At 54.3% G+C, this 21010-nt stretch overlaps 2 protein-coding genes across 3 annotated transcripts; both read left to right on the top strand.

Annotated features, from left to right (window-relative positions):
* Positions 1 to 680: 680 nt before the first annotated feature.
* On the top strand, positions 681 to 13014 carry TREM2 (triggering receptor expressed on myeloid cells 2). 2 transcript variants are annotated; one of them, XM_084890309.1, is made up of 7 exons: positions 681 to 789; positions 7853 to 8128; positions 8366 to 8469; positions 10086 to 10436; positions 11704 to 11794; positions 12465 to 12658; positions 12765 to 13014. In XM_084890309.1, the coding sequence occupies exons 3-7, from the start codon at positions 8430 to 8432 to the stop codon at positions 12779 to 12781; spliced, it is 693 nt and encodes a 230-aa protein (XP_084746435.1). In that variant the 5' UTR covers positions 681 to 789; positions 7853 to 8128; positions 8366 to 8429; the 3' UTR covers positions 12782 to 13014. The 2 variants fall into 2 exon arrangements, with proteins under 2 accessions (XP_084746435.1, XP_084746434.1); XM_084890308.1 differs by lacking the exon at positions 681 to 789 and having other exon boundaries at positions 8095 to 8469.
* Positions 13015 to 15849: 2835 nt separating this feature from the next.
* On the top strand, positions 15850 to 20541 carry TREML1 (triggering receptor expressed on myeloid cells like 1). Its single transcript, XM_084890302.1, has 6 exons — positions 15850 to 15930; positions 16118 to 16450; positions 18566 to 18671; positions 19055 to 19140; positions 19591 to 19643; positions 19993 to 20541. The coding sequence occupies exons 1-6, from the start codon at positions 15888 to 15890 to the stop codon at positions 20302 to 20304; spliced, it is 933 nt and encodes a 310-aa protein (XP_084746428.1). The 5' UTR covers positions 15850 to 15887; the 3' UTR covers positions 20305 to 20541.
* The last annotated feature ends 469 nt before the right edge of the window (positions 20542 to 21010 follow it).

Raw genomic sequence — 21010 nt, 5'->3', positions numbered from 1 at the left:
AGAGAAATTTGTTTTCTTCCTCTTCAGAAAGGCTGCAATTCTCTAACAGCCCTCTTTCATTTTTAAGACACTGTGCTCCCAGCCATGGCAGAGCAATCTTCATGACAACCTCTGATGTCAAAGCCAGGGTCCCCATTTCTACTCTTGTGGGCATCCTGATTTCCAACTCACACCCAGATTAGATGCTGGAATGCACCTTTTTGGCCGAGGTGGTCAAATATGTCCCAAGCTCTCTCTGATGACGCATTTGAGGTTTTCACTTTACTTCCTAAAACCCACGCTATTGACTTCTGAGAATCCGGCTGCTACAGATTTACAATCACAACACCACTACCAGGTCCAATGACAAGAGGAAGTGCCTCTTCTGTTTACTGAGCTTTCCAGGACCCTGTGTGGTGCCTGGGCGTGGTGAGTGTTTGGCAAAGATGTGTGGAGTAAATGAACGTTCTCCTGGGAAGAGTGCTCCAGACTTTCTGTTCTCCTAGAGTAGAATGAATACCGACAAGGAAGGTATGGGAGGCCAGGTCCCCTTCTGGGAACAGGTGTATACACAGATGGGTCCAAGTGCCCATCGGTTTTGACTGGGTCTTTACAGAGCATGGGCAGGACAGGGAGCCATCAGGGGGTGGTGATGCCTAAAGATAAGAGCTGCTAACACCCAGACCTGGGTTAAACAGGGAGAGAATGGTGGCGCTGCAGTTGTGGAAGAGGGGTGTCTGCAGGAGCTGTGGCTACAGAGGAGCAGCCCTGTCTGAACTCGCCAACCTTCCCCTCTGCTTGGACCCAGCGGTAAGCCAATGGCTGGGAGTCTGGGTCATGGGGCCCAGAGGAGATTCTCCTGGGGGCAGAGCAGGACTGAGCAGGCAGGGCATGGGTCGGGGGCAGGACAGGAGTTAAGGATGGCGAGCACAGTTGTCAAGAATGTCCCAGGCAGCAGGAAAGCCAGGGAGAGGAGGGCTGGAAGGAGGCCACGGGTAACTTCTAGGGGGCAGACTCAAAGGAGCAGTTGAAGAGCATGAAGAGCAAAACACAGTACTTGATAATGCAAGCACAGCAATGGAAGGGGACTCGGAGACAAGAGAGGGGTCTTCAGAGCAAGTGAGACTGTGCCCAGGTGCTTGGGGGTGTTGTTAAAGAGGACGAGAGAGGCTGTAGGTGAGAAAGCAAGTTGCTAGGGACGGGGAGAGAGAGAGAGAGAGAGAGAGAGAGAGAGAGAGAGAGAGAGAGAGAGAGAGAGAGAGAGAGAGAGAGGGAGGAGGTCATCTTGGAAAAGGAAATGAAATTTGGAGATGAAGATATGTAGGAGGAAGACAGACTTAAAAATATATTAAGAGGAAAGAAAGTAATATAACTATTTTTTTGAGCACTTAACAATGTGCCATAACTTTACACACCCAGAGACTGAGTTAGGAAACTTGCCCAAGGTCAACGAGCTAGTGAATAGCAGAATAACCCAAAGTCTGGGTGCCTAACCCCTACTCTGTAGCTCCAGTTTCTGTCCCACTCAGCCTTCTAGTCCCCACATGGTGATCCCAGGGTTAGACATTTCCTCCAACCAGAATCTGGACCAGTCTTGACCCAAGCAGGTAGCCGGTGAGAGTCCCTATGCTGTGTCTCACCCCTGTGGTGCCTATGATGCCTTGTACCAGGTTCAGTGCCTGGGTCCCTGCCTCTACCACGCACTGCCTCAGAGATGTCCTGCCCTGAACAGAGGATTCATTGGCCTCAGACAAGAGCTCAGGTTCTCACTTCGAATGGGGAACTGCCTTGACTGGCAGTGACAGTGACGACACTCATAAAGAGAGAGGGTGAGAGAAGGTCACATCTGCAAGGAGTCAGAGGTAAGAAAGAGGTTGGGCTTGACGGCAGGAATTTGGATCCAGGAAGGTGCGATCAAGTAAAATCAAGAGGGAAAGTCTTAAAGGGCTGCTCATCAGAAAATGACAGCTGTGAGCTCTGCTATTTGAGGTTGGTGGCCAAGGGTGGGTGGACACCACCAATTACTCTCTCGAGCCCACCTCTCAGCAGGGCTGGAGGGGTTATCCCGGGTTGGGCTGATGGCACTCCCTGATAGTTTGAATGGTCCTATGCCAGCTGCTCCAGAGGCACCCTTCCTGAGGCTCATGCAGGATGGGTGCTGGCCATGGTCCTGACCAGACTCTGGTTCTTCTCTGGCTGCTGAAGTTGGCTAGATTGGGGGTGAGGGGATAATGGAGGATCTGAAAGAGGGTAAGGATGCTCACCTATGATGGATTTTCTTAGGGAAGAAAGAGGGGTGTGGATAGAAGTGCGTGCTTAGGAGGATGACAATTTGCAACAGCTGTCATTGGGGGTTTACCAGGCAACATCCAGGCATTCTGAAAAGGCAGCTGTGAAATTTCAGCCAAAGTTAGACATGAGGACCACTTCACGTGTCCAGTTGAAGTGGTTCTGAGGCTTCTGCAGTGGTCATCATCATTTCTGGGAATACTGGGTCTCTGAGAGAGAGAGTTCCTTAGCACCGTGACTGGCACACTCACGGCGGTTAAATGCATGCATTGGTGAATGATGACGCTCAGATATAATGACAGAGGGGGAGAGGTGGCAGGTATCTTGGAATTCAGATTTAGCAAAGAGAAAGGAAGGACCCTTGCTTGGGTTGGGGTGGTGCACAAATATTCTCGTGCTCAGATGTGAGGAACAGTGTGGGGAAGCACGGGACGTGGTTGGCATGTCTGTCAGGAGGATTCTCTGAAAGGCCGGGGGCCTCTGAGGGGAACCTGCTGAAGGTGGCAGCCCCTACCTTGAATTTTCTAAACAAGCCCGATCCCCCGGCGTGTTTGCTAGATCTCCATGGTTAGTCTTTAAAGACCCGACCTTGTAGAAGCATATACTTTATCAAGGATACCTGCCCTGCTAATTGTATCTAAAGGTTAATTTAAGGTCAAGCTGTTGTGACAATAAAAGCCTAAGAAGGCAGGTGAACAGGACTGCTTTTTACTTCTAAAGTAGAAGAGTCTCTTAGCGCTCTCTTTCACAGAAACGTGTGTCGGAGCAATCTGTTCATCTGTCGCTCAGGGTCTGCTGGTCAGCCCCGGCAGGACAGGAACTTGAACCACACATTAGCGCAAGCTAAAAGATGAAGACATTTGATATGTATGTGCTGAGAAGAATTAGTAAGGATTTATTGGTGCCTGCCCTTTGATATAAGGTTTAAAGTAAGAAAAAGAACATTTTTTTCAGGTCGAAAGGAAGTGAGAAAAGGGGGTCAAAAGGGAGCATAAATGGGCCAGAAAGTAAAAATGAAGATTCATGGGACTTAAAAAAAATCCTCATCTGAGAATATATTTTAAAAACAGATTTAGAGAGAGGAGGGAGGGAGGGAAAGAGGGAAGGAGAGAGAGATTGAAATCAAAGCAACAGAAAGATCCATCAGTAGCTTCTCATATGTGCTCTGACTGGGGATCAAACCCACAACCTAGGTATATCCCCTGATCATACCTTTTGGTGTACAGAACAATACTCCAATCAACTGAGCCACACCAGCCTGGGTAAGATTCATGGGAGTTTTGAGTTCTGTTTTTGCATAAGGTGTAGGAATCTAGAAACATTTAAAATAACAGCAAAGTCATGAAATACTTAGGTAGAAATGTAACAAAATATATGCAAGATTTGTCTGCTGACAACTATAGAACACTGGTGAGAGAAAGCAGAGAAGAAATGAATACATGAAGAGCTAAGCTGTATGCACGATTGGAAGACTCAGTGGTGTCAAGATGTCTAGTCTCCCCCTCCCCCCAAACTGCGCTGAAGACCCAATAATCCCAAACAAAAATCCAGCAGGCTCTCTTTTCAGTGTGTGTGTGTGTGTGTGTGTGTGTGTGTGTGTGTGTGTGTGTGTGTCGGGGGCGTGGGGGGGTTTGAGGAAGAAATTGACAAGCTGGTTCTAAAATTTACATGGCAAGGCAATGTATAGGACATTCAAAATCATTTTGAAAAAGAACAATGTGGTTGGATTACCCACAACACAAGATTTAAAGATTTGTCATAAAACTACAGTGAGTTGTGCAGATGGTGATATATTAGTGAAAAAATAGACACATAGATCAATGGAACATATATACACACCAGTCGATTTGTGACAAAGATACTAAGACAATTCAAGGGAGAAAAGATAACCTTCTCAACAAATGATGCTGGTAAATTGGATATCTATAGGCAAAACAAACAAACGAACTAAAAAACAACAACCACAACAAATTTATACCACATGCAAATTAACTTGAAATGGTTCACTGACCAAAATATAAAACCTAAAACTAGAACTTCTAACAGAAAACAGGAGAAAATGTGACTTTTAGGTAGGAAAAATTTTCTTAGTAGGACACAAAAAGCACAAATTCTAAACAAACAAAAATAAATAAATAAATTAGACTTTATTGACATTAAATTTTCTACCCTTTGGAAGTGATTCATCAAGCTAGAGGCTGGAAAAATACTGGCAAACCACAAATCTGACAAGTGACTTATGTACAGAATATATAAAAAATTTTCACAACTTAAAAATAATGATAATTAAAAACGGACATAAGATTTGAATTAATAGTTCACCAAAGGAGATACACACAATGAAAGATGTTCAACATCATTAGGCATTAGGAAAATACAGATTAAAACCATGATATCACCATAAATCTATTAAGATGACTTAAAAAGCACCTGACACTGTCGTCTTTTTAAAAAATATATATTTTATTAATTTTTTACAGAGAGGAAGGAGAGGGATAGAGAGCTAGAAACATAGATGGGAGAGAAACATCGACCTGCTGCCTCCTGCACATCCCTACTGGGGATGTGCCCACAACCAATGTACATGTCCTTGACCGGAATCGAACCTGGGACCTTTCACTCCACAGGCCGACACTCTATCCACTGAGCCAAACCGGTTTCAGCAACAATGTCAAGTCTTGACCAGGATGCAAAAATGGTACAACCACTTTGCAAAAATAGTGCAATGCTTCCATAAAGTTAAACACACACTGTCCACATGACCTAGCACTCCCACTGCTAGGATTTTATCTGAGGGAAATGAAAACAAATATCCACATCGAATACCTACACTAATAAAAGAGAAAGATGCAAATTGGCCATACCTCTGCTATGCCCACCAGCCAGTCAGGAGTGAGTATGCAAATTAAACTGAAAAGATGGTGGCAGGCCCCCCCCCCCCCCCCCAGCTGCTCCAAGCCTGTGGGAGTCTGAGAAGTCAGGCAACAGTGCTTGAGGCTGGCTGTGGCCAGTGAGACCAAGAAGCCACCTGCCCCGTGATCCCAGGCCCCAGAAGCCGCCTACCCCATGTCCACCCACTTCATGTCCTGGGGGAGATGGAGAAACCAAACTCCAGTACCTGAGGCTGGCTGCAGCCCAGGAGATGAAGAAGCCACCTGCCCCGTGATCCCAGGCTGCAGCCAGCTGGAGAAGTTGCCCATGCTGCACCCTAGGGAAGACGGAGAAGCTGCCTGCCTGTGGTCCAGGCACCAGCACCTGCTGCTGGCTGTGGCCCAGGGAGATGGAAATGCTGCCCACCCGTGGTCCCAGATGCCAGCACTTGCGGCTGCAGCCCAGGTGAAGCCATCTGCCCACCATCCCCTGTGGTTGCAGCCGGCCTGGGCACCTATGGATATCCAGAGGGAGGGAAGACCAGATCCTGGATGCCTGTGGTTGGCTGAAGGAAGGAATCCTGGGTCCTGGGTGCAGGGCCAAGGCAGAGGTGGTTAGGGGCAATCAAGCTAGCAATGGAGTAGTTAGGGAAGATCAGGCTGGCAGGCAGAACCAATTATGGGCAATCAGGAAGGCAGGTGAGTGGTTAGGAGCCAGTAGTTCTGGATTGTGAGAGGAATGTCCGACTGCCAGTTATCCCCCGAGGGGTCTCAGATTGGAGAGGGTGCAGGCCAGGCTGAGGGATCCTCCCTCCCCCAGTGCATGAATTTTGTGCACTGGGCCTTTAGTCCTATATTATAAAAGGCTAATGTGCAATTTTTCCCCTTGGGAGTTCAATTGACTGGGAGTTTGACCGCTTACTATGATGTCCATTGACTACTAGGGTGTGGCATGGAATGAAGGAAGCCAGCAGCTGGCAGCCAGCAGCTGGAAGCTGGGGGAAAGAAGGCCCCAGCCAGCAGTCAGAAGGCCCTTATCAACCCTGATCACCAGCCAGGCCCAGGGATCCTACCTGTGCACGAATTTTGCACACTAGGCCTCTAGTGTGTACATAAATGTGCTCAATGGCTTTATTCACAGTTGCTCCAAACTGAAAACAACTCACATGTTAATCAGCTGGTGAATGGATAAAGCACCTGAGGGTCAGGCACACAGAGATGTTATTCAACAACATAATGAATGAACTCCTGAGAGTGCAATTTTCGTGCATGTTGAATACCTCACCACAAGTGAAAAGGGCTACACTCAAAGGCGACATGCACTGTCATTTCGTTTGTGTGATGTTCTAGCAGGGGCAGGATGCTCTAGGGACAGAAGTCAGATCAGTAGCTGCCAGGCCGGATTGGAGAGGAAGGAACTGGCTGAAGGGGGATGAGGGGATGTTTTTTGGTTGATAGACATGCCCTACATTCTGATTATGGGGGTTGATACAAAGATGTATGAGGTTGTCAGAATTCATAGAACTGGACACCCTGATGGGCTGAATTTTTGTGTATTAAGTTATATGCCAATAATGCTGAAAGGCCTTATACAGTGATCTTCATGTGACCTCAGGCCCTCATCCCCCTGGCCTAGACCCTTAGGTCAAGGCTGGGTGGTTGACTCTCTAAGTGAAGGACTACCTTATTAGTTAGTCCTAATAACCATTAACTACCCATTAACTACCCATCTCCACGCACATTCCCTGTCCATATGCTATCTGCACAGTAAATATGGGCAAATCAATGAATGAGAACAAATCAGAGTGCTTGCAGGAAACCCAAGTAGACCCTGAAGATGGAGGGCAGTACTGGGCTCCCAGTCTCTCCTGCTACCTCCGCCCGCATGACTCAGCTTCCTGCCTCTGGGAGTACTTTGCCTGACTCACACAGCTGTCTCACCTGGATCACCCTTCACAGGATCCGAACTCGTGGAAAAAGCATACCCCCACCCCCAGATATCCAGAAAATGTCACCTGCTGTTTTGCCCCCATAGGATGGTAGGAAGTTCAAGGTATGTGTGTGCACACAAAGTACTGGTCATGTGAGCATGTGCCCCCATGAGGCGCCAGCTGTGCTAAGGAGGCCAAACTTGGGCAGGAGAGTCCAGGTGGCAGAGAAAATTCTCCCTCCCACAGACAGCCCATTGTCTCTTCCCCTGACAACTATGTAACGGTACTAGCTAATTGTGCTGAGTGCTTGCTGTGTGTCCTGCTAACTAGGATAACGGTACTAATTAATTGTGTTGAGTGCTTGCTGTGTGTCCTGCTCACTAGGATAATAGTACTAGTTAATTGTGTTGAGTGCTTGCTGTGTGTCCTGCTAACTAGGATAATGGTACTAGCTAATTGTGCTGAGTGCTTGCTGTATGTCTTGCTAACTAGAATAACAGTACTAGTTACTTGTGTTGAGTGCTTGCTGTATGTCTTGCTAAGTAGGATAATGGTACTAGCTAACTGTGCTGAGTGCTTGCTGTGTGTCCTGCTAACTAGGATAACAGTAATAGTTACTTGTGTTGAGTTCTTGAAGTGTGTCCTGCTAATTAGGGTAACAGTACTAGTTAATTGTGTTGCATGTTTGTTGTGTGTCAGGCCCTGTTCTAAAGCACTTTGCCTGTGGAAATCCATGTGATGCTCCCAGTAACCCTGTAGGCGGTTATTATTCTCATTTTACAGGAACTGAGACAGGGGCTGTGACTGCAGAGGCTGTGACTGCACACACAGGAGGTAAGGAGTGACCTAAAGCCACCAAGTCCGGCTCCAGCCTGCATTCTTCACGCTCCACACTGTGGGGACGCCAGCCAGCGGGAAGGACTAGAGGGGCTGGGGCGGGCCCTGGCTTCTTCCAAGAGGAGACACATCTCCACCTCTGGCAAGGCTGGACCCGGAGGATGCAGGCAGTGACCCTGGAGGAGGACCTGAACCCAGCTGAGGATGGGACAGCGACCACCGGTGAGGCTCTGCAGCCTCAGACCCTGCCCAGCCTCAGCCATCGGTGACCCTGGCTGGCATAGACGGAGGGCTGGCATAGACAGAGATCTGCGCAGCAGCTCCTCCTCTCCTCTCCTCCTCTACCCCGCCACCCCTCCCTGAATCACAAAGCCAGACCCCAGTCCTGACTATTGCTCAACCCCCAGGAGCCAGTTCCTGTGGGCAGCGCCTGACTGCCCGACCCTCTCCTTTCTGCAGTTCAAGGGAAAGACGGGATCTTGCACAAGGCACTCTGCATCCGCCTCTGCCAGGGAAGGCTGCCATGGGGCCCCTCCGGCTGCTCTTCCTGCTCTCCGTCACAGGTAGTCCCCTCCCTGCCCCGCAGAAGGCTTCTTTCCTTCCCCTGCCTTGAGTACCTGGCGGAGGGGTGGGGGAGGGGGGGGCGAGGCGGGGAAGTGGGGCAGGGCAGGGGAGCATTGGGGCCGAAGGAGGTGCAAGTACCCTCTCTTCCCGCCACCCCACACCCTCCTCCTCTCCCTCCCTCCCTCCTGGGATAGGGCCCGCAGTCAGTCTATGCAGGCGCAGGTGTGAAGGCTGGTGGGTCCTGGCCGGTGGGAGGGGAAGGAGTTCCGATGGTGGCATCTCCAGCACTAGCTAGTGGCTGGGGAAGTTCGGGGGCCCTGGCAAAAGCCCCGAAACGTATGATTCATTTCAGCATATGACTAGCCCCAGAGGAGTGGCCGGGGGAGGGAGGAAAGAACCTGGGGCTGAGATTCATGTCCTTTGGGTGCCTGCTCCCAGGCTCAGAAGGCCCTTTCGTCCTCACCCTGGTGGGAGGCGAGGGGGCCCAATACTCCTGTCTGTGAGCTGGGTTCTGGCCCACAACTGCCTTTCCTTCTTGGGGGAAAGGCGCCTCTTCCACCCCTCCCCCCAGAACAACAGGCAAACCCGGGTGGGGAGACTGTCCCGATGGAGCCTGGCTCCTGCAGTTTATCAGCTGGGGTGGCGTGGCGGGGGGGTGGGGGGGTGGGGGGGTGGGGGGGTGGGGGGTGGGGTGTTAGGCGGCCGGCCTAGAGCAGGGGGTGAATGGGAAGACGTGTGGAGGGGCCACCGCTCACTAGATTTCTCTGGCTCCCAAAGGCAGGCCACCGGCTCCCCAATCCTCTCTCAAGTTTCTGCCCGGTATGGTTGAAGATGGGGTGAAGGGAGAAGGACCCAGAGGGGAACTGAGGCAGAGGGCGCTCGGTGACTCCCCGGCAGCCCCTGCCCTGGAAGTGGATGGGTGCTCTGAGCCCATCTCCCCCACCCCAAGGAGGACCCCAAAATAGCAGCCTCGTGTCTCCCCCTAAAATAACTCTGAGACGAGTCTGTCCTGAAAGGGGAACGAAGCCGCAGAAATGGGGAAGCTGGAGCTGAAGGTCAGGAGAAGCAGAGTGCGGAGCGGTGCTCGCGTGGGCAGTGGCCCGGGGCCAGCGTGGCCGGCCGGCCGGCGCGGGGTGGAAGCAGCCCCAGGCCCCAGAGCGTCACCAGCCGTCTCTCTGGAGACGAGCGCGGTGGGGAGGAGCCTCGCCTCGTGATGGGGAGAAGATGTGCAGAGACCGGGAGGGAACGTAGAGACCGAGTGTTTTCGGAAGCGGGCCCAGAGGGTCGGTTACTTCAGCAGAACCAGCCTCCGGGCTGCCAGGGAAAGGCCCCACCGGGGCCACGGGGGTGGCTGTGCGGCTGCTCCCTGCCCACGGGGCCACAACCCGCCCGGCTGGCTCCTCTGTCCCCGTGAGAGAGGCAGACCCAGGACGCAGGCTTCATGGCTCCCAATTTCCCATGCGAACAGCCTGGGCTGCGCCACCTTCCTCCAACTTCTGTAAGAACTGGAGCCCGTGAGGGCAGGGTGTCTGTCTCTTCTGTTCACGGCACATAGTAGGTGCTCAGTAGATATTTGACGAATGAGTGGAAGAGTGAACGAACGTCTCCTCCCCAGAGCTGTCCCGAGGCCTCAACGCCACAGTGTTCCGGGGCCTGGCCGGCCAATCCCTGCGGGTGTCCTGCCCCTACAACTCCCGGGAGCACTGGGCGCGACGCAAGGCCTGGTGCCGCCAGCTGGGTGCAGAGGGCCCGTGCCAGCGGGTGGTCAGCACCCACAGCTCGTGGCTGCTGTCCTTCGTGAAGATGTGGAATGGGAGCACAGCCGTCTCGGACGACGCCCTGGGCGGCAGGCTCACCGTCACGCTGCGCAACCTCCAGGCCCAAGACGCTGGCCTCTACCAGTGCCAGAGCCTCCGCGGGAGCGAGGCCGACACCCTCGGGGAGGTCCTGGTGGAGGTGCTGGCCGGTGAGTGGGCAGAGGTCCTCAGGCCGGGGCTCCTGCCTTTGGTGTCTGTGCACAGGACCCCCCTTTGGGGCCCAGGGGACCTGGGAATGCCCCACCGAGGCCACCTCAGTAGCTGTGCGGGCTGCTCACTGCACAGGAACCACAGTCCCACCCTGCTCCTCCGTCCAGGCCACGCCCCTGCATACACCGAAGGAAGAGACCCTCTCTAATTCACACAAGGCACCATCTGTGGTCCTGCTGCCCCAAACGGCTTTATCCGTGCCCATGGGTTGGGAAGTGCACGGGTAGGGGGTCCGGAAGGAGCAGGAGGAGATTCCCGAAGTCCCTCACCCAACCACCCAGAGGATCTACCAGCACAAATTAAGCTCCAACCAGGTGCAGAGAGGGACTCTGTTCCTGGGCAGCGTGCACACCCTGTAATTCCTCATCTTTAAGTGGATGATGGTGTCCATCCTGCGGACCTAGGGCTCCTGTGAAGCTCACAGGCCATGCAGTTAGAGGTGCTGGGGGCTGGAGGTGCGGGGGGGGGGGAAGAGAGGGAGAGAGTGACAGCCGTGCCCCAGCCTCCAGCTGCTGAATGCCCAGCACCCTCACTCCAGGCTTGCCCAGGTCCTCCCTGCCCTGAGCTTTGCCTGGGGGATACCCTCCAATGAAGCCTCTGCTGCAGGGGGGGTGGGGAGGGCAGTGGGGGGCGGGGCAGGGAGACCAAGAACGTGAGCCGGCCCTAAAGGAAAGATGGGGTTACCATTCCTTTTCTGAGGCTCTTCTTCCCAGCTCCTCCCCCAGCACGTCCCTTATCATGGAAATGAGGTTCCAGAGTCCTACTTGTCTAAGGTGTGGCTCTTGGGGGCACTGCCTGCCCCAGACCCCAAGCCCCACTTTCACCATCTTTCTAAGAGGGGAGAAGGAGTAGGGGTTGAGGACATGAAATTTCAGCCTTATCTGGGTCTAAGGCCCAGAGGGTAGCAGAACAATGATAATAATAATAACAATAACCCAAGGCTGGTGGCTTGGCTGTTCACGCAGGACTTGCAAATACATCCACTATTCCGTGTGATCCCAAAGACCCGAGAGTTCCTGAGTGCTGGGAGGAGGTGGGCTCTGCCAAGGATGCTGCACCGAATCCGCAGCACTGGCGTTGAGGAGGGCTGCTACCTGCCCCACTTCCCAGGCGAGGGAGCGGAGGTTCAGGGCTTAACAGCTCCACCCACATGGGCCTCACCCACTCAGGAGGTCCTCCCCCAGGTCACCGGCTCTCTCTCCACAGACCCCCTCGATGGCCAGGACCCTGGTGAGCTCTGGACCCCCGAGCAGTCCCAGGGCTTTGAGGACGCCCAGGTGGAGCACAGCGTCTCCAGGTACAGTGACAGGTCTCCCCTAAGGCCCCGCTGGCCCCGCCCAGCAGAGGGCCTGGGGGTGGGGCCTGCAGGTCCCAGGATTGGAGTCCAAGGCAGTCAGAGCATGAAGGGCCAGGGATGATTCTGTCTAAATGGCTGGCAGGTTGACATGACTGCCAGGCGCTAAAACTTTGAAATTTTTCACAAGAGTTTGTAAACAGCCGTGGCCCCAAGAATCCTGAAAGGTCAGCCCCGGCACCTCCCTGGCAGCCCCAGGACATCCCCACAATCCAGCAGCAGTGACGCTTTAGTGCTTCAGTACAAAACTGGGGTCCTTTGATGGGACCAGAATCAGTTCTGATTGGTTCCTGTCTGTGTACTGGTATTAAACATGCTAATATAACCATGGAGCACACGTGTGCCCCTCCACGCGCTCACACATCTCATACCACCTATTACGCAGGGCAGACACTGTGCAGCGGGGGAGGTGATGTGTTGCAATGCACTCGGCAGGCAGACCCTGCCTAGAACTCAGGTCTCCTGAATACAGGCTTCCTGAGCCCCACGGAGCTCCATCCCAGTGGTGGGTGGTGGGGGTGGGGTACTCTCAGCCCTGGGAAGCTCCTGGTGTCTCCCCATCCTTCTCTGAGGCCACCCCAAGGCCTCCCATGTGCCCTCCTTGTTCTCCAAGGAGCCTCCAGGAAGAAGAGATCCCCTTCCCACCCACCTCCATCCTGTTCCTCCTGGCCTGCATCTTTCTCAGCAAGCTGCTAGCCGTTAGCGCCCTCTGGGCTGCGGCCTGGCATGGGCGGAAACGGGGGACACCCCCGGCCAGTGGGCCTGACTGTGGCCATGACCCAGGTGACCAGCTCCAGACTCTGACAGGTGAGCTTGGAGAGCAGTGTGGCTGGGCAGCGGGCAGAGAGGGAGAGGTGGGGAGAGGGCAAGATGGCTGAGAGGGGTGTGTGAGGACTCCCTCCATGTGTTGCAGGGCTGAGGGACACCTGAGAGGAGAGGACCCCACGTGGACGAGATGCCTGTGGAGGTCTGCAGGGAACAGCCAGCCTGTGCACTCACCCCTCGACTACCAAGACTCCTGGTTCTGCTTTGGCAAAATACCATTTTGCCTGCACTCTGCCTCCCCGGGCCCCAAGGCTGAGTGTGTGTGTGTGTGTGTGTGTGTGTGTGTGTGTCATGGACAGCAAACATTCTCACAAATAAAGCTGAGACTTCACGTTTAACTGGCTGGTTGGGGCATCCTGAAGTTCTCTTTTGCTTCAGGGTTAGGAGAATAAATCTCAACAAGGAGAAATGGCTGGCTCATTGGGCAATCTTTCTGTTCTTCTCCCTTTCCTAGAGCTACCTGCCTAGTCCTGCCTCCTCTGGAATTTCTCTGGCCTCGTCTTCCTCTCCTCTTGCCTCCTGTCCATAAGTTCCCTCGGACTACTGCTGGCCTCCCTGCCCAGGCCCCACCTCCCTCCCTGCCCCCACCTGAGTCCATCCAGCTCCCAGCTGACTCGTCCCTTCTCCCTGGAGCTGTGCTCTCATCACCCTACTTCCCCTCCAGGACCTGAGTCACAGAGGGCAGCGCCCCAGAACCGGAAACTCCTGATCAAAGTCCCTCGTTGTACAGAAGGGAAACTGAGGCTCACAAGGGCGAGGGTTACCCAGAGATCCCGGTAGAGCCTAGAAATCCAATTGCACTTGGCGTTCAAGGTGCCCTTTCCTCCAGCTCGGGCATTTATTTACTCCACAGGTCTTTCCTGTGCCAGGCATCAGAGACACAGAGAAACAGAGCAGGCAATGATGTCGGCCCATGAGGAGCCCAGTTCTAACGGAGGGGGGAGGAGGCAGACAGGAGACAAGTCGGTCAGCAATCAGGGATCCTGGGAGGGCCGGGCTGGTGGTTGGGACACTCTCTCCAACAGTTACAGGAGCATCACCACAGGACACAGAGATGCAGCAGAAGAAAACACACGTTCACAAACACACCTGTACACAGAGCTCACAACAGCATTGTTCCCAGTGGCCAAGGGGAGAAATAACCCAATGTCCACCAACTAGTAAAACACGTCCAAACAGTGAAATATTATCTGACAATAGGAATGAAGCAATGACACGCTACAACACAGAGGAACCTTCAAGACATGACGACCAGGGCATGCGGCCAGTCACCAAAGGGTATGATCCATTTCTGCGAAATGTCCAGAAAAGGCAAACCCACAGACAGGAAGTAGATTAGCAGTTGTTGGGGGTGGGGCCTGACTGTGCTAAGGGATGTGGGTCTTCTTTCTGGGGTGATGACAACGTCCTAAAGTTGTGAATGTCCTAAAAGCCATTGAGGGGTGCACATTGAATGTCCAACTTAAATGGGTGAAGTAAACAAAGGTGGGCAGAGGCAGCCCTGTGGGAGGTGAGGAAGTGAGTCTCCCCTCCCTTCCGTACGCACACCCACCCAGGCCACGAGCAAAGGGGAGCCCTGGCCGAGACCGTCCCGGAGGGCCGCTGGGGAGGAAGAGCATCCTTCACATCCGGGGCCGGAGCTGTGCCCTCGGCCACATGGCTGCTTTGCCGCTAACCTGGGCTGGGCGCCTGGGGTTCTGAATCCCGTATGCGGGCTCAGAGCCCAGCCCTGCCCGCTCCCCACAAGGCGGCTCCACTGGTCCCATCTGTTTCCCTGGCCTCTGACTCTACAGGTAACTTCCTCTTCACGTCCCCAGGCAGGGCAGGACAGAACAGACCCAGTGGAGCCCAAACTGAGCCTGGTTCCACCTCTCGGCCACCCCACCCCACCCCAGCACCAATGAGATGGCAGGGAGGCTGCCCCGAGGGCGGGCCTGGGGCCTGGCACAGGCGAACCTCTCCTCACCATTGGGCTCTCTAGGGGCACACTGTGCTGAAGACGGTCAGGTACTTTGGTTTCAAAATTCAGTAGGAAACTTTAAGCAAGTTCCTAACTCCTGAGGCTCAGGGTCCTCTTCTAATGAAAGCCAAACAAGTCCCCACCTGGCGACAAAATGATATGGAATGTAAATTGCAAGTGAAAAATAAAATTTAAACAAAACGAACCACCCCACCTTCCCCAGGGAGGGAGGAGAGGACGGAAGCAAACCTCCTTGGAGCTGAAACTGTCTCTCGGTGTGTCTGCTGCCCACTCACCCGGACACCCTGGCCGGGCCCTCGCTCAGGAGGCCCAGGCCAGGCAGGAACGGAAGCATCTTTACAAAGAGCTGGCTCCCCAGCAGAGAGGGGAGCGCATTCCTGAGACAAAGTGTGACTTATTGAAGACCTGCTTGGAGAACAGGAAATCTGGTGAATGAAGAACACTAAAAAATAAAACTTTAAAAGCCAGTGATAGAAGAGATGGAAGAAAAAAATAAGGCTATCTTTCAGAAATCAGAATGAAATGGACCAAAAGAGAAGGAAGATAAGAGAGAAAGGGTATAAAAATGAGATGAATACATTGGGTTTCATATCCAACCAATTAAGGAGTTCCAGAAGGAAAAAAAAAAAAAAAGGATGGGGGGTGGGGGAAGAGAAAATGGAGAAGTAATTATCAAAGAAATAATACTCTTCCCAGAACTGAAGCAGTGGGGCCACAGTGAAAAGGTCTCTCATCGGAATAAACAAGACAGGCCCTGCCCACATCAGGTGGGACTTCCTGCTGTGAGGTGGGACCTCAGGAGAAGGACAATCGCCTGAGAGCTGGGGTGGGGACACTCACACAGAAATTAGGACCAGAAGGTCTGAGACCCTGGAAAGGACACTCCCTCCGTCCCTCCCAGCTCTGCATCCTCAGATTCTGTATTTGGAGGACCCCAAAGTTATCTTTCCTCCTTCCCTAACACCCTCCAGCTGCCTTCATCTTCCTCCTTATTCCTTAGCTGGGCCCAGCCTGCCCTGCCCAGCCCGGCCTTCTGGGTTCGTCCTTGAGCACTGAGCCAACCAGGGTGAGGAGGCACTCCTTATTCCCACCCATGGAGGCCCCTCCAGAGTCTGTCTCCCACCCCCTGGTCACCGAGAGCCCCACGTGACCGAGGCAGATGTTTCCTGCCCCAGGGGAATGCTGTGTCAGTGCCCAGCAAGGCCCCGGCCCACATCTCCCAGCCCAGCGATGGCTCCCAACCTGCTCCTGCTGCTGCTCCTGGGACTAGCAGGTGAGGTGCAGAAGCTGCCGAGTCCTGGGCCCCCTCCACCCTGCTCCATGCCTAGGAACAGTTGATGTGATTGTGGCAACAATCTGTGTGTAAGGCCCTGAGGGGTCCCTGCGCCCCTCGGACAGTCGGTGGGCTGGGAGGTTCCCCCATCGCCTCCCTAACATCCCTTCCTCCTTTCCCTCCCCAGGCCAGGGCTCCGCGGACGGCCACTCCGAGGTGCTGCGGGCGCGGGTGGGCGGCTTCATCCAGGTGCACTGTCTCTACCGACCCCAGGACGGCCGGGCCCGGAAGGTGTGGTGCCGCTTCCTGATGGAGAGGTGCCAGCCCTTGGTGTCCTCGGCGGTGGACCGCAGAGACCCGGGGCACAGCCACATCTTCCTCACGGACCTGGGGAGTGGCCTGCTGCAGGTGGACATGACCTCCCTGAGGGAGGAGGATGCCGGGGAGTACGGCTGCGTGGTGGAGGCCGACGCTGGGCCCCAGACAGTGCACAGGGTGTCCCTGGAGGTCCTCCCGGCAGGTGAGTCACCTACCCCGCATCGCCAACATCACCGCACCTCAGACCTGCCCTCCCCACTCCCACCTGCGGCCCCTGGGTCCTTGAGGGTGAGGCGACTGCTGGGGGAGAGGACTTGGGAGGAGACATCCTTCTGACAGCTCCGCAGGGAGCGGAAACCAAACTGAGTGAGCATCTGAGATAAAATGGGCAGGGCAGCCCCTCCCCCTCCTGCACCTGCGGGTCCCCCAGGAAGGCGTGGCCTCTTCCGCACCCAAAGCCGGGCCTCCTGGGCAGGCATTCCAAGGAGGATGAGGGTTTTTTTTTTGTTTGTTTGTTTTTTAATATATTTTATTGATTTTTTACAGAGAGGAAGGGAGAGAGATAGAGAGCTAGAAACGTCGATGAGAGAGAAACATCGACCAGCTGCCTCTTGCACACCCCCTACTGGGGATGTGCCCGCAACCCAGGTACATGCCCTTGACGGGAATCGAACCTGGGACCTTTCAGTCCGCAGACCGACGCTCTACCACTGAGCCAAACCGGTTTTGGCGGGATGAGGTTTTTGTTTTGTTTTGTTTTGTTTTGTTTTTGTTTTTGTTCACAGAAATGTTTTAAGCAGAGTTTTAATTCAGGCGCATCAACTTGAATTACTCTTTTATATCATCCAGGTTTTTTTTTTTTTTTAATTTCTGTAAGAATGGGTTAGATGGCCTGAAATAGCTCACTTAATTCTCTAAGTCTGTCCTCACAGAGCACCCAGCACCTGCTCACCCACAGGCGGGGCACAGGCAATGCCTCAACTGCCCCTACCCAACCAGTCCTAAAGTGTCCCCAGCATTTAAGCTGATATTCTCAACCCTAATGTCAGCAGGGAAAGCACTTTATTTTTATAGATTTAATTCACAAAGCCTGCAGCTATCTAACATCGAAGCATTGATTTAAAGAACAATTTAAAGTGTTAAATTTCCCCCCAGTAAGAGAGGCTGTTGTGAAAAGGCCGTTGGGAGGGGAAATGGCCAGCCAGCAGCTGCTGAGGCAGAGACTGCTGCTGGCCATCGCTCATGGCTGCGGACAGGTGTCCCCCGCCAGTGCCTCCTTTTCTCAGTATTTTGTGCTGATCCCCAAATGACAACATGAAGAAAGGTACCTTTCCCCATCTATGAATTAAGAAGGTGATGAAGTTGCCCGGAGGATCCCTCCTCGCTGGAGTCCATAATCACCGTTTCCTGTTATAAATACACTCCTGTCCATCCTCGTCTCCTTTGTCCCCTCCTTTCCGACACGCTGAGGTCTTGGAAGTAAGGGTTATAACTCCTCTGTTGGGACAAGACGGGAGGCAGTGGAAGAGTGACAGGGAGGCGGGACTGCAATGGCAGGTGTGGCCCGACAGCACAGTGACAGCAGCAGAGGATGGCGGGCAGGCAGGCAGGGGGAGCCTGGTATCCAGGGAGGATGTGGGGCAGCTCAGGCAAGGCCCATCCAGGGGCTTAGAAGGCACGTGCGGCCAGAGTAGGCTCAGCATCTCTGTTTCCTGGTTTGGCCTGGGACAGGGAGTAGACGCAGTGAATCTTCTAGAACGAGTGAGGCTCCATCCCAGAGGCTCTAGAAGGACTGGCCAGGCTCCCGAGGCAGATCACCAGGCCCAGAGGAGCCAGTGCTACCTCCCTTAGTGGAGCACGCTGTCACCAAACTTAGTCTCGGGGACCAACCAGGTCCCCCAGCAAGATCCAGTGGCATGTTTCACCTTACGGCTGACCCTGGAGTTCCTCAGACCCTGAGGGCAGAGCCCGGAGGTGGCTCAGTGGCCTGCAGGGGCCACGAAGTGGCAGGGTGTGGAGTGGCCTCACAAGCTGGGCGGAGCCCGTGGAGAGCCATGCCGGGGAAGCGGTGGGCGTGAGCAGAGGGGAAGTGGCATATCCACGGTCAGGTGAAGCATAGGAATGCCACCCCCTGGCACCCAGAGTGCATGCCCCTAAGGAACACCCCAGCCCTTCTTTGTATTCCATTCTCCTCAGTGCCCCCTGCCCCATGTCCCCCACCAGCTCTCACCGCTCACCCCCACAGGACCATGAGCCCTGCCCACAGGGGGGGTGTGCTCACTAAATATTCCTCCTGACTCAACTCCTGGCCTGACAGAGGAAGAGGACGAAGAAGAGTTCCACAAGGGTGACAGTGAGACTGATGACCCTTCCTCACACCCCCTCAGCAGTGCCAGCCCTCTGCCCAGCCAGCATGAGACGAGGTACAGACGGGACCCTGGGTGGCTGGGACCAGGGTGGAGGTGGGCTAACGGCTCATTCAGAGCCCCAGAGTAAATCAAAGGGAACCCCATGCTTCCTTTCTTTCCTGGGGAACTTCTGATCAGGTAACTAGACAGACAGACAGACAGACCTCTTCATTCCATTCAACAACGGTCCCTTCATCCTGCAGGGTCCACAGCCATAGTCCCTCCATAATGTCTCTAGTCTGCCCTGCCCGAGCCTGTCCTCCTCACTCCATTCCAAAAACCTCCTTCTCCCAACCATGGCCCACCAGGGACTGCCCCTGAGCCACTGCTCAGGAGTCCTGGCCAGCAGCTCCCAGCCAGGTCAGGGCCAAGCTCACCGGTGCCTTCGTGTCCCACAGCATCCCCTTGATCTGGGGCTCCGTGCTCCTGCTGAGCTTGCTGGTGGTGGCGGGGGTGCTGTTTGCTGTCATGGCCAAAAGGAAAGGTAGGTGGTGGTCCACTCATCTATCCCAGCGTGGCCCCCCGGGGCCTGTCAGCCGGTCTTGTAGACAAGGCCAGGAATCTAGGTCTGCCCCTACAGAGGCAGACGCGCGATTTCCCATGAGGGTTGGAGGGGAGGAAGGTGTTCAGTGGGAGCAGACCTGGGGAAGACAGGCACTGGAGCGGGTGGGGGAGTGGGGCTGGGACAGGGGACTGGAGAGGTGTGGAAAGGGCTGTGGAGTTGGGGGTGGGGGGTGTCCAGGCAGGTTTGGCGGGAGCTGTGGAAGCAGCAGGTGGGTGGCAGTCAGGGCAGGCTGGGCGGGGCTGTGGGTCGGAGGGGTAAAGGTTCAGTGGTGGGAGTGGGGAAGGTGAGCCTGAGGTTTCTGTGGGGGTGAGGGCTGGGCTCTGAGCCGGCACAAGGGGAAGACTGTGCTGCTGTCCCCTGTGTTACCAGGGAACAGGCGTGGTGTCCCTGGCCAATCCCAGCGCAGCGGAGGTCCAGGCATGGTAAGAGGAGGCCTCTGCCGGCTCCCAGCCAATTCCCCCAGGCTCTCTGCCAGCCACGCTCAGAGAGGTCCCAGGTTGATGGGGTGGAGGGAGGACTGGGACCCAGAGGGAGTCCAAACAAATCATTTTCCTAATGGTCCTTTGAAAATCCTTTGTCCTGCCAAGGAATAGCATTGATGCATGGTCCCACCTTCCCAGACTTGGGGAGAAACTTGGGACTTGAAAATCTTCAAGGAGTCCTCTTGCCTGCTGACATATTCCAGAGACAGAGGCAGCGCGTCCTCGGCTTCGCCCAGGGAGCTGGGGCTGAGGGAGGCGTGCTCTGCCCGGTTTGCCTGCTTTTTCGCAGGCGCTCTCCCCAGCGGTCCGCACCGATGACTCTGGACTGGCTCTAGACGTGCCGTCGGATGTACCGTACACCAGGCTGGACTCGCCACCTTCCTTTGACAACACTACCTATAGCAACCTCTCCCTTGAGCCCCCGTCAAGGAAACCCCCAGCCCCAGCTCCATCCTCATCACCCCCTTTGCCTCCTGAGGTCCTGAGCTGCTCCAACCCTGTGATGTATGCCACAGTCATCTTCCCTGGAGGGGACAGGGGGGGCAGGCCCTCCCAGAAGCCAGCACAGGATCCCCCTCATGGCCAGACTCCGTCCAGCTGAGATGCTCACCACACTGTGTGCTCACAGAGACCACAGGTTCTTTCTGTGCGTCCACCAGCCAGCCCGTGCCCTACATCCTCAGTGTATCAGGGCAACTAGGGACTTTAGGGTACAATCTAACGTCTCAATTTTTGACCTGCAAGGCGATGCTGGGTGTGACCTGGGTCTCTTGGGGAAGCCTCCCGCGCTGGCACCTCTGCCATGACACCACTGGGCTAAATAAACTCTACATGATGACCTGTGTGCTCTTGATGGTTGAGGGGAAAGCAAGGGCCTGAGTTTGACTACTTAGATGGCCTGTGTACTGAAAAGATGCACCTTGGTGCTGTGTGATCTCCTGCCTGTCCTGCCAGGGGGCGGGGGCTTCATTCCCCGCTCTGGACATGGCAGTGCAGTTGAATTCAAGAGGTACAAAGAAGGCTTTTTCAAAAAAGTATTTCCTGCCTTTCTCATGATATCTGAGAGTAAAGATTCATTTCCTTGAGGCTAGACATCTTTTCTGCTCCTGCCGTACACCTTGCAAACAAGTGACATCTTCTGATGTGACAATGTATGGGAGGAGGGGGATAATGATTAAAGGAGACTCAGGACAGATGGAGGTGTGAGAGAGGGGGCTGAAAAGAAGCAGGAATAAGGACAGAAATGGAAATATGTATCAGTATTATTCCTGGATTTTCAAATGCCAGGAGAGAAGGATCTGTGCGCA

This window comes from Pipistrellus hanaki (genome assembly GCF_964339955.1).
Source record: "Pipistrellus hanaki genome assembly, chromosome: 7".
NCBI classification, from domain to species: domain Eukaryota; kingdom Metazoa; phylum Chordata; class Mammalia; order Chiroptera; family Vespertilionidae; genus Pipistrellus; species Pipistrellus hanaki.
This window is presented reverse-complemented; position numbering and strand designations above follow the sequence as displayed.

Excerpts from the sequence above, each read along its gene's own strand:
- TREML1 (XM_084890302.1), top strand. The coding sequence starts at position 15,888 with ATGGCTCCCAACCTGCTCCTGCTGCTGCTCCTGGGACTAGCAG. Across the intron at positions 15,931-16,117 it reads GCTGCTCCTGGGACTAGCAG|GCCAGGGCTCCGCGGACGGC; the intron begins GTGAGGTGCAGA and ends TTCCCTCCCCAG. Across the intron at positions 16,451-18,565 it reads CCTGGAGGTCCTCCCGGCAG|AGGAAGAGGACGAAGAAGAG; the intron begins GTGAGTCACCTA and ends CTGGCCTGACAG.
- TREM2 (XM_084890309.1), top strand. The coding sequence starts at position 8,430 with ATGGGGCCCCTCCGGCTGCTCTTCCTGCTCTCCGTCACAG. Across the intron at positions 10,437-11,703 it reads CCTGGTGGAGGTGCTGGCCG|ACCCCCTCGATGGCCAGGAC; the intron begins GTGAGTGGGCAG and ends CTCTCTCCACAG. Across the intron at positions 11,795-12,464 it reads GTGGAGCACAGCGTCTCCAG|GAGCCTCCAGGAAGAAGAGA; the intron begins GTACAGTGACAG and ends TTGTTCTCCAAG.